The 14023-nt window shown below is 36.9% G+C and overlaps 1 protein-coding gene across 5 annotated transcripts in view; it reads right to left on the bottom strand.

The window, feature by feature from the left end:
* The window catches only part of LOC121375402 (serine/threonine-protein phosphatase with EF-hands 2-like), a 133393-nt gene that overhangs the window by 15316 nt on the left and 104054 nt on the right, over positions 1 to 14023 (bottom strand). For all 5 annotated transcript variants that reach the window (XM_041502833.1, XM_041502835.1, XM_041502836.1 and 2 more), the window contains 5 exons: positions 11366 to 11514; positions 7223 to 7384; positions 5556 to 5722; positions 3168 to 3204; positions 1758 to 1907 (listed from right to left, as the gene is read on the bottom strand). In XM_041502833.1, the coding sequence (XP_041358767.1) occupies positions 1758 to 1907; positions 3168 to 3204; positions 5556 to 5722; positions 7223 to 7384; positions 11366 to 11514 (665 nt within the window). The remainder of the gene's footprint in view (positions 1 to 1757; positions 1908 to 3167; positions 3205 to 5555; positions 5723 to 7222; positions 7385 to 11365; positions 11515 to 14023) is intronic.

Raw genomic sequence — 14023 nt, 5'->3', positions numbered from 1 at the left:
GAAATGTTTTATTTAACAACACACTCAACACATTTTATTTACAGTTATATGGCGTCAGACATATGGTTAAGAACCACACAGATATGAGAGAGGAAACCCGCTGTCGCCACTTCATGGGCTACTCTTTTCGATTAGCAGCAAGGGGTCTTTTATATGCACTATCTCACAGACAGGATAGCACATACCACAGCCTTTGGTGTACCAGTCGTGATGCATTGGCTGGAGGGACGAGATCTGAAGTCCGAACCAAATTGTTAAAGGGACATATGTATGTATTTATTTATATATATATATATATATATATATATATATAATATATATATATATATATATATAAATAATATATATATATATATATATATATATATATATATATATATATATATATATATATATATATATATATATATATATATATATTTATATAGAGGTTATTACTAGTGTTTTTCAGTATCATCAATATCATATATTAGGAATAAAAATTGTATTATGCAAGCCTCTAATATATGATATTGACAATACCAAAATACACGAGGGTAATAATCTCTTTATCGTATAAGCTCAAGCTTAATACAACGTGTTTTTGTAAACTGTACACGTAACTTTAATTCCAGTCCGCCATTACTAGATATTCAAATGACGTAAGAATATGTGGCGTGGTGTATTTTTGAATGGAAATGACGTCAAACTCGAATGACGTCATTTTGGATGTGCTTACATCAAAATAAAGTTATGCATAACGTTTTTTGTTTTCTGAACGCTGGACAGCTTTCAGTGTCAAATTGCCATTGAAGTGTTTTTATTTGATGACTATGAATGCATACGTCAATCATGGAGTGTCACCCAAGTACGTTTGCTTAAATGTCAATAAACCCAGTGCCGAGACCTCGACTAATTTACATCTAATTTGCACAGTTATCAAATTCTTAAAGTATGTGATCTGAAAAATACTTTGATTGCACTGAAAATGTAAGATATTATATGATAAATATATAATCATCATTTAAACATCTATCATTGTGTACTGATTTCCGCATATACATTTACAGAATCATGAACATTTCAGACGTATTAATGAACAATGATTGGGACAGAAAAAAACCCATGTGGTCCACCGAACATCAATCCTACATCCTACTGCACCCCGGGTAAGCATTCTATCACTAAATCTGGTTCCCATATTCAGGGAACATATTCAGGGAATGCTACACAAGTTTCAGAGATCACTCAAAAAAAGAAAGAAATGTTTTATTTAACGACGCACTCAACACATTTTATTTACGGTTATATGGCGTCAGACATATGGTTAAGGACCACACAGATTTGGAGAGGAAACCCGCTGTCACCACTACATGGGTTACTCTTTCCGATTAGCAGCAAGGGATCTTTTATTTGCACTTCCCACAGGCAGGATAGCACAAACCATGGCCTTTGTTGAACCAGTTATGGATCACTGGTCGGTGCAAGTGGTTTACACCTACCCATTGAGCCTTGCGGAGCACTCACTCAGGGTTTGGAGTCGGTATCTGGATTAAAAATCCCATGCCTCGACTGGGATCTGAACCCAGTACCTACCAGCCTGATGGCCTAACCACGACGCCACCAAGGCCGGTCCAGATATCACTATACAATTTGAAAACATTAACAGTTGTTGCTAATCAATTTTCAATGGACTAGAAATATCACTAATCAAAATTTTGAAAACAAAATGGTCCCTGTATATTATAAGAGAAAGACTAAAGAATAAATCTGAATACTTTATGTCTGTCGAGCTTTGCCAGAACTTCTAGATCAACTTGATCGGACACCCCACCATGGACAACGAGAACTTGATCATCAATCACTGTCGCTAATGGCAACCAGCTAAACAATTCCTCGAACATCCTGGCAACTGTCACTGAATGTTCCTGGAATGACAGAATTGTATGATATCACAGATAGTTGTGGCACAAACAACACTAGTTATAAAATATTCATTTCTAATAATATTTTAAAATAAATATACATTTATATGCAGGCCTTACGCAACAACGCAAAACGATCAAAAACTTCGCTTTGATGAACCGTATCATTGTCACTTCAGTTCTATTGCTAAATATTTCAAAATGAGTTTATTCTGCTCACTTAAAACTTATTCATAAATTGCTTATTTCATGCCAAAAGAAAATATTTTCACTTGATCGTAAATGGTGTGTATCACAATGCTACAGTATTTGGTGTCTAACAATGGTAATTTTCACACATATAGGCTGCTGTGACTGATCACCTATAAGGATCTTTTATATATGTCATGCTAATTTTCTCAGAGCAAAGACAATACAAGACGTATGATAGCCTTTGATGTACCAGCCACAGAGGAACTGGTTTAGACAAGGGGTGCAGTAGTCTCCAATGAAGTATCGGCTTCAGTGGTGTTGTCATCAAGCCATCAGACATCAGACTGGTAGGTACAGGGTTCGCAGACCGGTTACCAGCTCCCACCCAGAGCAAGTTTTAACGACTCAGTGAGTATGTGTAAGACCATTACACCCTCTTCTCTCTCACTAACCACTAACCACTAACTAACCCACTGTCCTGGACAGACAGTCCAGATAGCTGAGGTGTGTGCCCAGGACAGCGTGCTTGAACATTAATTGGATATAAGCACAAAAATAAGTTGAAATGAAATGAAAGTGATCGATCCTGTAATCCACTGTACATTATGCTAGGTTCAGACTGTCGATTGTTACGACGAAGTTGGCCAACTTGATAGTTTCATTGTCATTTTCCCCAAATCCTGACTTAGACGGGTGCACTCAGATAAACAACTAATGGGTTATACGATAAGAATCAAGGTGTAAGAGTGTTCAGACAGTCATAGAAGTCGTTACAGTAGAAAGTTGGTCAACTTTCTGCTGGCAGCTGGTAGTCTGACACTAGCATTAGGCAAGCACTGATCTACATCACAAGACAACACAAAGAGAATAATCAATACAGGACTCTGACACAGGAATAGAATTCAATACATAAGACATTAAGAAGTCTTTGATTCAAAATATCAGTACATCAGTCAGTCAGGCAAGCAGTGTTCACCTGAGGCTATCTGTATGTTGTTAAATAGCGAGTTCTGAGAAGACACTACCAACAGATACGCCATTCTAGTTAATCTAACAAGTGGACATACTCACTTTGTATTTCCTCATTATTTCTTTGACAAACCCATATCTGTAAAAATAATAACATAAATAAAAATGACAGTCAAAATTCCAAGGAATCTCACCAACCATAAACTTTTGAGGTCACTGTTAGATGTTAATCTCAATCCATGCTTAGCAAATGTATTTTAAATATTTTAATTAGTTATATTTTTAAATGTAATAATTTGTAGTGTATAATTCAGTGGACATGAATATAAAAATATAGTTAAATGCTAAAGTATTTAAATTAAAAATTAAAATTATACAATTCAAAAAAATAATAATATGAACTTTCATTGATCTAAGACATAAGAGTTTTTTAAAAATGGAGATAATTAACTGCAAAAACTTATTTTTAAAAGCTAAATGCAAACGTTGACACAAGCACTGTCAAAATTCTGGCTAGAACGCTGACTCATACAACTTCTCATATACCGTATATTGCCGCCGTGTATTAGCCGACTCCTTGTATAAGCCGACCTCTTAGTTTGATCCTAAATATAAAGTATAAAATCATCGGCCTCGTGTAGAAGACGAAGTCATCTTTTGTCCAGTTGTACATTGTATTTCATTAATACTGTCAACAAATAGACATGTGCTTTTCTTTTTCATTATATTTTTCCCCCTTTAATTATTACAGACACAGTAATCGTTATCATAATGCTAAAGTCTTCCATGCCATGCAGAAATAATTTAGCACTGATAAATCATAACAGGAAAATAAACAATTCAAGTTGTAACAACATATCACTGCACAAAATGATATAGACAGAGGCGGACGGTTGGAAAGAAAATATTTTTACCATTGATATGACAATAAAACAAGTAATTTTTATTATTATTCATCAAACTATTAATGCATTCAAGAACAAAAAAGTACATAATATTGCAGGACAGGACAGGACAGGACTAGGTTTTAACGTGTACATTCAGAGCAAGCTGATGTAGCACACGCCTGTTATGGGCACGGGTGCCAGCCTCAGCCGGCTCCCCTGTTCATGACAGGAAAAGGTGGGGAAGGTAGGAGGAAGGACTGCCTGCGCTAACTGGCACAAGAGAGTGCCAGCCGCCCGGATGATCGGTAGCAGGCGGAAGGTATTGTGGTGCTATGGAATCTGGAATTTGGATGCCAAAGGGAATGAGTGTGCATTTTGGATGAAGGAAATTTGGCACATTTTTGAATGGTCGTTCTAAAGAAGGTTTGGAATTAGTGCGTCAAGAGTAGCTCGTTAATTTGACCTCATTGATGCTGGGGTGTCTCCCTAGGTTGCCCATAGGGCATTCAAGAACAAAAAACTACATAATATTGCATGATGGGGTGTTTTATTTATACTGTGCTCAAATGATTGTTACATAAACTGTGAAAGGCTGTAAGGGACTGATCAAATTTGTAAGTCGCGGTCGGGAGTGTTTGCGATCGGAAATTTTATGAACCAATTTGTTGCCTCCGTGTATAAGTTAACTCTATTCTTTTGGAAAGTATTTCTAGACTTCAAAAGTCGGCTAATACACAGCAATATACGGTTAATGCAAAAGTTGACACAAGCAGTGTCAAAATTCTGGCTAGAACACGGACTCATACAACTTCTCATATACCAGGTGGACATAAGACTGAGTTCATTCTGCTCCATGGTGAACTAAGACCATCAGTTCAAGCCAAGAAAACCTAATGTGTCCACCAAAGGGAATCACTCATGCTAAGCCAATTTCTACTTCCTGATTATTTATCGATTCATTTTAACTTATGCCTGTGCAATAAAAGTTCCAGCACACTGTTGTCCACAAACACCTCAGCTATATGGGCTGTTTGTTTAGGACAAGGGTTAGTTGTTAGTTGTTAGTTGCTAGCAGTCAGTGAGAGAGAAGTTGATGTAGTGGTCATAAATCCTAACCACTGGGTCCGTAAAGGTCACTCTAGGTGGGAGACGGTACAAACCTAGTACCTACCAGCCTTAACCCCAATAGCTTAACCACTACACCACTCAAACCGATACTCCATCAGAAAAGTCCAGTGTATACATATACCAAGGGAGATCACTCATGCAACCTTTCACACATCAGGAGGACAATATAATTAAGTCACCGGCTTCATGTGGCGTCATGGTTAAGACATCGGACTTAAGACTGGTAGGTACAGGGTTCGCAGCCCGGTACCGGCTCCCACCCAGAGCGAGTTTCAATGACTCAGTGGGTAGGTGTAACCCACTGTCCTGGACAGACAGCCCAGATAGCTGAGGTGTGTGCCAAGGACAGCGTGCTTGAACCTTAATTGGATATAAGCACGAAAACCAGTTGAAATGAAATGAAATGACTATGCCAAGTTCTATTCTATGATGAACTAAGACCCTACATGTAGTTGTAGCCGAGGTCGGAGTTCACCTGAGATTCATGACATGGTCCTCGTGGTTTCCTCGGTTCAGGTACACTTCATTGGGCATGGTGAGGCAACAAGAGAAGAGAATCACACAGATCTCTATGGACATCGGACCGCGGTCAACAAAATCTCCATTGAAGATATACGGGTTCTCTACTGATGGAAGACCATTCTGAAGTATAAGATATCAGTTTTGTAATATTGAAAAAAAAAAACATAATAAAACTTTTAAAAAACAACACACGCATCAATACTGAAAAATAACTATTAATATGAAATATAACATGACAAAACTGAAAACTAATATCACACTTTTAGGAACCGGGGGTGGGGGGGGGGGGGGTGGATGGTGGGACAGGCCCCTCCACTTGAGGATGAAAACGTACATTTGTTTGTCCTATATAAATATGGCTTGTGATGCCATCCCCCACCCCCACTAGAGGCTGTGGTCCACTTTAGAGATTGTGCCCTCCCCACACACACACACACACACACTCTAGATATTGTTCCTACAAGTCTTATGATAGTACATAGCATGAATTTTATTTCACCAGTTGTGGAGCACTGGCTGGAACAAGAAAATTCCCAATGGGTCCACTGATGGGGATCGATCCTAGACCATCCTCACGTTAATTGAGCTACATCTTGGCCCTCACAAAACTAATGCAGCACCAGCTCACTAGGTGGTGTTCATGGTTAATGGCTAAAATAGTGACTACATCTACTAAATACCGAAAGAGTATTTTGACCGTTATGTAATTAAATATAGAATTGTTTTTAAATTGTGTTAATAAATATATCGGTTAAAGTCTACAATGGTCCAAACGCCTTAATTTAACCAATAAATATTGTAACAATTTTGTAAAAATAACTCAGTATTGAAAAATAACATAACAATACTAAAAAAGAGCATTACAAAACTGAAAAGTAAAAATGTTGAAAAATAACTTGGCACTAAATTTAATTAAAGCACATACTATGGTAACCAAGAGTTGAATAGGTAACTTGGTGAACTTAAAATAGTTGTTCACATAATTTGATTATCTTAAAGAAAAATATTTTAGCATGCTGTTTTAATGCATTAATTATCTGCACTTTTATAATTAAAATTGCAAACTTGACTAAAAAATAATCTGGAACTGTGTGCAATATTGTATGCTATGCTATGCTAAACTTTAAATCTGAGACTGTCAGACTTAACCATTTCATGTTCATGCATACAATGTCAAGCCACTTGTTACAAAAAGCTTTGTTTAATGTGAGCGCAAACTGAATTCAGTTCAATACAGAATGAGCATTCAATTTCAAAGTTTGATCTTGACTCACAGTGCTGAAGTTTTGTATCCTGAAAAAAAAGTGGATTTGTTATTATTACTGACGAGTGCCTCTTAACAATGCCAGAAGTAACTATTGAACACTCCCCGAAGTGGTTAGACTAAGCCCACAGCTAAAAGCTGATGGGGAATGTCAGGTATACATGTATGGCACAGATAGCCACAAGAGACAAGTACCTGTCATGGTTGGAGAGACAAGGACTGGGATGTGGAGGTGGACAGCAAAAGAAGTTGAAAGATAGAAGGAGTTGCCAGATCAGGAAGAAATGAGATGGAATTCAAAGGAGAGAAAGAAAAGGGGGCAGTGGAATAATAAAAAAATTAAATTACTGACGAACCTTGTGGAAAATCATGTAGAGATCATCCAGTTTCCCGTGAAGGTCGCCACAGACAGTGATCTGTTTCGCTATCGACGTAGACGCATAATTAATGTTACCTCTCGTCTTCATCATTTTCCGTGTTGCATGTAGCAGCTCAAGAAGATACTTCACATGAAGTTGCTGTGGATAAGATTTAGTTGAAATAAAACAAATTTAGTTAACTTTAAATGACTGACAAAAACAGACATAGTTAAGCTTTGATCACAATCTGAATGAAATTAAATATGGCCATGTGCTTATAAAAACTTTTGAAGCCTAGACTTAAGTGTCTAACAATGTCTATAGTCAGTGTGTCCCATCATTCTGTAAAAATGTTTTTTGTAAATAATTTCAGTTTGGTCTGACAAAAGAAGAAAAGTAAAACTATTTTGGAAATAACAAAAAAAATACTGTTTCTGTGTGAAATGTATAAATCAATCGGCTAATAAATAAATAATTTGTAGTAAATTCCATACATGAAAAAAGGTGTTCCCCGTGGGACAGACTATAGAGACTAACGTCATGGCAACGCATGCAAACTGCATTAAAGACTTGATTCACTAATTCAACTTATTACCATGCTTATATCCAATTAAGGTTCAAGTACACTGTCCTGGGCACACACCTCAGCTATCTGGGCTGACTATCCAGGACAGTGGGTTAGTGGTTAGTGAGAAAGAAGTCAGTGTAGAGGTCTTACACCTACCCATTGAGTGGTTAAAACCCGCTGTGTGTGTGTGTGTGGGGGGGGGGGGGGGAGCCAGTACCGGGTTGCAAACCCAGTAATACCTACCAGCCTTATGTCTGATGGATTAACCACAATGCCACCGAAGCTGGTGCAGACTTGATTCTAGAAGAAAGTTTTATAAGACTGGTCCATGATCCTTCCCGTCTGCCATGGACAAACACCTCACCTCATACTTGTATATACTTTTTTTTTTAGTGGACGAACAAGTCAAGACAAACTAAAAACACTTAACAATCTGATGGGTAAAACATTTTTTATCATGAATCTAGCTGTATTGTCTGTTTAGGAGTGTGTTTTGTTTTGTTTTATTTTTTGTGTTTGAGGCCTTTTATGAATGTGTGTGTGGTAGTATACCACCCTAAGATTTTTCCTTGCACTGTTTATGTTTACGCATGTTTGTTTTTTTATCTTGTCAAGGCAGGCTGTTTTAGAAAGAAAGAAAGAAAGAAAGAAAAGTTTTATTTAACGATGCACTCAACACATTATTTTACGGTTATATGACGTCAGACATATGGTTAAGGACCACACAGATTTTGAGAGGAAATCCGCTGTCGTCACTACATGGGCTACTCTTCCGATTAGCAGCAAGGGATCTTTTGTTTGCGCTTCCCACAGGCAGGATAGCACAAACCATGGCCTTTGTTGAACCAGTTATGGATAGCTGGTCGGTGCAAGTGGTTTACACCTACCCATTGAGCCTTGCGGAGCATTCACTCAGGGTTTGGAGTCGGTATCTGGATTAAAAATCCCATGCCTCGACTGGGATCCGAACCCAGTACCTACCAGCCTGTAGACCGATGGCCTACCACGACGCCACCGAGGCCGGTGCAGGCTGTTTCGGCCTCATAGCCAAAGAGCACATTTTATGCAGAGTTTTCAATAATTTTTATAAAATAAAAAACAACTTTCACTGGGAATAAATTCATATGTAATGATATCTGCTCATATCTAACTAGTGACTACAACACAGCAACACAGATTATAATATCTATGATTAGGTTAAAGGAATGAAATCTTCAGATTTTAATAAATCACATTTTAATGTTATGCAGTGACACAACTTTCTTTCTTTGGGGGGGGGGGGGGGACATAGCCCAGTGGTAAAGTGCTCACTCGATGCGTGATCGGTCTAGGATCAATCCCCGTCGGTGGGCCCATTTGGCTATTTCTCATTCCAGCCAGTGCATCAAGACTGGTATATCAAAGGCCGTGGTATGTACTACCCTATCTGTGGGATGGTGCATATAAAAGATCCCTTGCTGCTAATCAAAAAGAGTAGCCAATGAAGCAGCCACAGCGGGTTTCCTATCTCAATATCTGTGTGGTCCTTAACCATATGTCCGACGCCATATAACCGTAAATAAAATGTGTTGAGTGCATCGTTAAATAAAACATTTCCTTCTTCTTCCTTCCTTCTTAGTACAGATGATGGTTTACAAATCTTTATTTTTATCTCAAAAATAACTTTTATTGGCAATTAAATCATCTATAATGTTGTATGCTGGTATCTGATTTCGACATTGCAAAACAATTTGTTTAGTTTATTTTGGCCTTAACCTTTAAAAAAAATGAAATCGTGACATTTGAGCAAATCACACATGTTGTCCAGAGACACAAATTTCTTTCTTAATCAATACAGATGACGTAAAGTCGAACATTTCAGCATTATAACGAAGGTAAATAAGTATTTATTTTCATCTCGAAAGGGCATAATATAAGACTGTAACAATAATAAATTATCAATCAATGTCAGTGCAGGAAATGTGTTTACTACAATACACTGCACCGAAACAAAGGAAAGAAAGAAATGTTTTATTTATCGACACTCTCAACACATTTTATTTACGGTTATATGGCGTCAGACATATGGTTAAGGACCAGACAGATTTTGAGAGGAAGCCCGCTGTCACCACTACATGGGCTACTCTTCCAATTAGCAGCAAGGGATCTTTTATTTGTGCTTCCCACAGGCAGGATAGCACAAACCATGGCCTTTGTTGAACCAGTTATGGATCACTGGTCGGTGCAAGTGGTTTACACCTACCCAGTGAGCCTTGCGGAGCACTCACTCAGGGTTTGGAGTCGGTATCTGGATTAAAAATTCCATGCCTCGACTGGGATTTGAACCCAGTACCTACCAGCCTGTAGACCGATGGCCTATCACGACGCCACCGAGGCCGGTCGAAACAAAGGAATTACAAGTGATAAAGCAATGTTTTCTGCATGCTATTTTGATTTTCTTTGAGAGTATAATCTTCATATGTGTACATACATTGTACCTATCTTTTTCTTAACACAGACTTATATATTAAAGGCATATTGTCACAGACCACTGACCTATTAAATGGCCTAACAAAGTATTATGTGAAAAATATGTTTTTAATTTGTCCCAAAATGTACTTTATTCAACAATCTAATTAGCCATCATACTCCACTTATTAATGACATTTTGTAAAAAATATTTGAAATATGGCAATGGTCCATAATTTAAAAATTAATATTGTCAAGAGGATTGACATGGATTTCACTCCATCATGCTTTAGTTAAGGTGATTCAATAGCCAGATTTGGTTTCAAACATTGATGTGATTTTTATTTATTATCTACTTTTGGAGAAATAAGGCCCTTAAATCCATGACAGTATGTCTTTAAGCAGTTCCAAGCATATGGCATGCTTAAATCAATAATTAAGTCTTAAATAACTTCTACAGTCATTAAAAGTGGTCATGGAGTTCTTTGAAAAAAATATCTTCTGGATTCTGTTTTGTACAGCAATACAATTCATATTTTAAATCATATTCACCAGGATAAAGATACCACAAATAAATATTAATCTGTTGTATAGTATGTATTACAACAATAATTTTGTAGTCGCCGACTCATCTGTAATTTTGGTAAAGGCCTGTGATAAAAATATCAAAAAGAGAGTACTAACTTCATTAAAGATACCATGTTGAATGCTTTTGTCATTTTGCCATTTTTAGCAACACTGAATTCTAGTAATAAACCATTATAATTATTATTAAGTTTATTTATCTGTTTTATATGTTTTTCATACAAAGATGATATATTCATGATTTGTAAAATATCTTTAAGATCCATTTCTATAATGAGCACATCGAATTAAGAAAAATTGGCAATGCAGTAAAAAATCAAATGAGGGCACAGTAACTAATAGTCTTCTTCAGATACATAAAAAAGAGAAAAGTTTTCTTAAACCTCATGGAAAATGGGGGGGTGTGTGTGTTAAGTGGAGGGGGCACGCTTCCTCTGCCCCTGTTAGGTAGGGTCCTGTTGATTCCATAACAACTAGAACAGTAATATGAGGCCTTCTCGAAGGTAGACAAAAAGGGCCCTGTCGACATGCGTTTTTACCTGTTTCATCTTGAATGCCTTGATGAGAGTTTTAACATGAGCCAGTGTGAGTGGGAAAGTGAGGCGTGGACCCTTGTAAGACGGGTCTATTGTTATCTCATTTGGGTTTGTCATGCTATGCAGGCGCGCCTCTTCCTCCGTCGTGGTGTCTGGTAGAAATAAAGAAAAGAAATGTTTGGTTTAATAACACTCCAGCAGATCATTTACTCAGCTACTGCATGTATTATAGTCAGTTTGTGTCATAGGGGACAACATGAACTGGCATTCAATTATATAAAATTAATTTTTTTAATATAATAAATTATTAAGTTTTAAACTCATATCAACTCTCTTTTCTCTCTCTTTTTTTTTTTTTTTTTTTTTTTTAAATCTCAGAGTAAATAAAAGTTTCCTTGCATTACCATCAACCTGGATAGGTTAAATCTCCTTTAGTGATACAGGAGTATATAGAGTATTTGATAAATAGTTCAAGTTTGTTTTGTTCAACGACACCACTAGAACACATTGATTAATTAATCATCGGCTATTGGATGTCAAACATCTGGTAATTCATACACACAGTCATCAAAGGAAACCCACTACATTTTTTCTAATGCAGAAAGGTATCTTTTATATGCACTTTCCCACATACAGGAAGGCACATACCAGTACATCGGCCTTTGATCAGTTGTGGTGCACTGGTTGGAACAAGAAAAAACCCAATCAGTTGAATGGATCCACTGAGGTGGTTCGATCCTGTGATGCAAGCACCTCAAGTGAGCACTCAACTGGGATGAAAGAAATGTTTTATTTAACGACGCACTCAACACATTTTATTTACGGTTATATGGTGTCAGACATATGGTTAAGGACCACACAGATTTTGAGAGGAAACTCGCTGTCGCCACTACATGGGCTACTCTTTCCGATTAGCAGCAAGGGATCTTTTATTTGCGCTTCCCACAGGCAGGATAGCACAAACCATGGCCTTTGTTGAACCAGTTATGGATCACTGGTCGGTGCAAGTGGTTTACACCTACCCATTGAGCCTTGCGGAGCACTCACTCAGGGTTTGGAATCTGGATTAAAAATCCCATGCCTCGACTGGGATCCGAACCTAGTACCTACCAGCCTGTAGACCGATGGCCTAACCACGATGCCACCGAGGCCGGTCAACTGGGATAAAGGCAGCTGATGGAACAGCCAGGGTAAAACAATTGCAGATGCAGTTCAGCCTTCAGTCTGTGTACTGCATTACTGATTTCTAGTAACAGTGCAGGCGAAACTGCACACCTTGGCCAATCCAACATTTTGTTTCCACCCTTTGTTAAAATTGAGATTTAATCAATATAATTTGATGTTAATTTGTTAAAAACATTTTTTATTTACATATACATTTTTAGTGAAACATTTTATGAGAGTTAGTATGAGATTAAAACTTAATAGGTTTTTAAAGTAATTCATTATTAAGTTACATGCTAATTAATCAGTTCCTTTTTGACACAACAAAGCACTCTACTATATGAGTAACACAGAGCTGTGCAAATGTTTTGACTGCCATCCAAATCTTCAGATTAAAATTAAATTGAATGAAAGTTAACATTAAATAATCTGTCGGCACATTTTGTTTCACTAGCTTGTTTTTTTCTTCACTTCTTTTAAGTTCTGATGATGATAAAAGTTGTTTATTTATATTCACTAACTGGTACCTTGAAAAAGTTGATGAGTACTTCCATTTTGTTTTTGGCCACCTACATAAATACATTATGTAATAATAATATGCAAACATGAGTGGTAGTCTGTCAATTTCTTCAAATTTACCAACAGATAACGGGCAGATAAAAACAAATGAAAGCAGATTCGGAACTAAAAAACTAATATTTTACTTCACACAATATCTTTTAATTAATACTGCATTTGTAAATATGTCAGTTTTTCTGCTTTGGCAATTTTAATAAATAATCTGACAGTTAGTGATGTTCAAAATGTTATAATGAACATGCTATATATTTTTTTTTTTTCAACTGAAATATAATAAAAAATATTTACTCAAAACACACATTAAACAATTCTAAGATCTTCTTTCAAGTTTATCCAAATAGGGTTTTTTTCTTCTCGTTTTTTTCTTCTTGTTTTGCTTTGATTTTTGTTTTGTTTTGATTAGATGTCCTTTGCTCGTGCTTTAGACCCACTTGATGTACACCAGATTCATTATTAAATTGCCTTCGTAAACCATGGCATTCACAAAATCACATTTACTCTCTGCAGTTAGAACTGCACCTCAGAATGATTATAGATTCTATAAACAAATACAAGATGGATGTTATAGAAGATGTTTTAAAGTCGCACGCCCTAGTTTCAGCCCGCGAAAATTAATTCTAATTTTGGTTAATTTACAAACCTGTAACACACTTTTTATAAAACAGAGTGAAAAAACTGGTTTTATATCGTTAAATACCATGGGAATCCCCGTGACCCAATTACTTGAAATAATTTTAAAAGTTAGTATTCTGATGTCACCAGTAGATGTCGCTCGAAGAACAGAAATGCCTATGTCACGACAAATTTCCCAGAGTGCACATAGACTTGGGGTGTGTTTTTTTCACCTCTCCTGGGCATGTTCCAACTGTTCTGTCCTGGACAGCGAAAGGAATGAGTTTGGGTGCTTCTGTTGAGAAA

Source organism: Gigantopelta aegis, chromosome 6 (assembly GCF_016097555.1).
Source record: "Gigantopelta aegis isolate Gae_Host chromosome 6, Gae_host_genome, whole genome shotgun sequence".
NCBI classification, from domain to species: Eukaryota; Metazoa; Mollusca; class Gastropoda; order Neomphalida; family Peltospiridae; genus Gigantopelta; species Gigantopelta aegis.
Note: the sequence above shows the minus strand (reverse complement) of the source record. Positions and strands in the feature narration are given on the sequence as shown.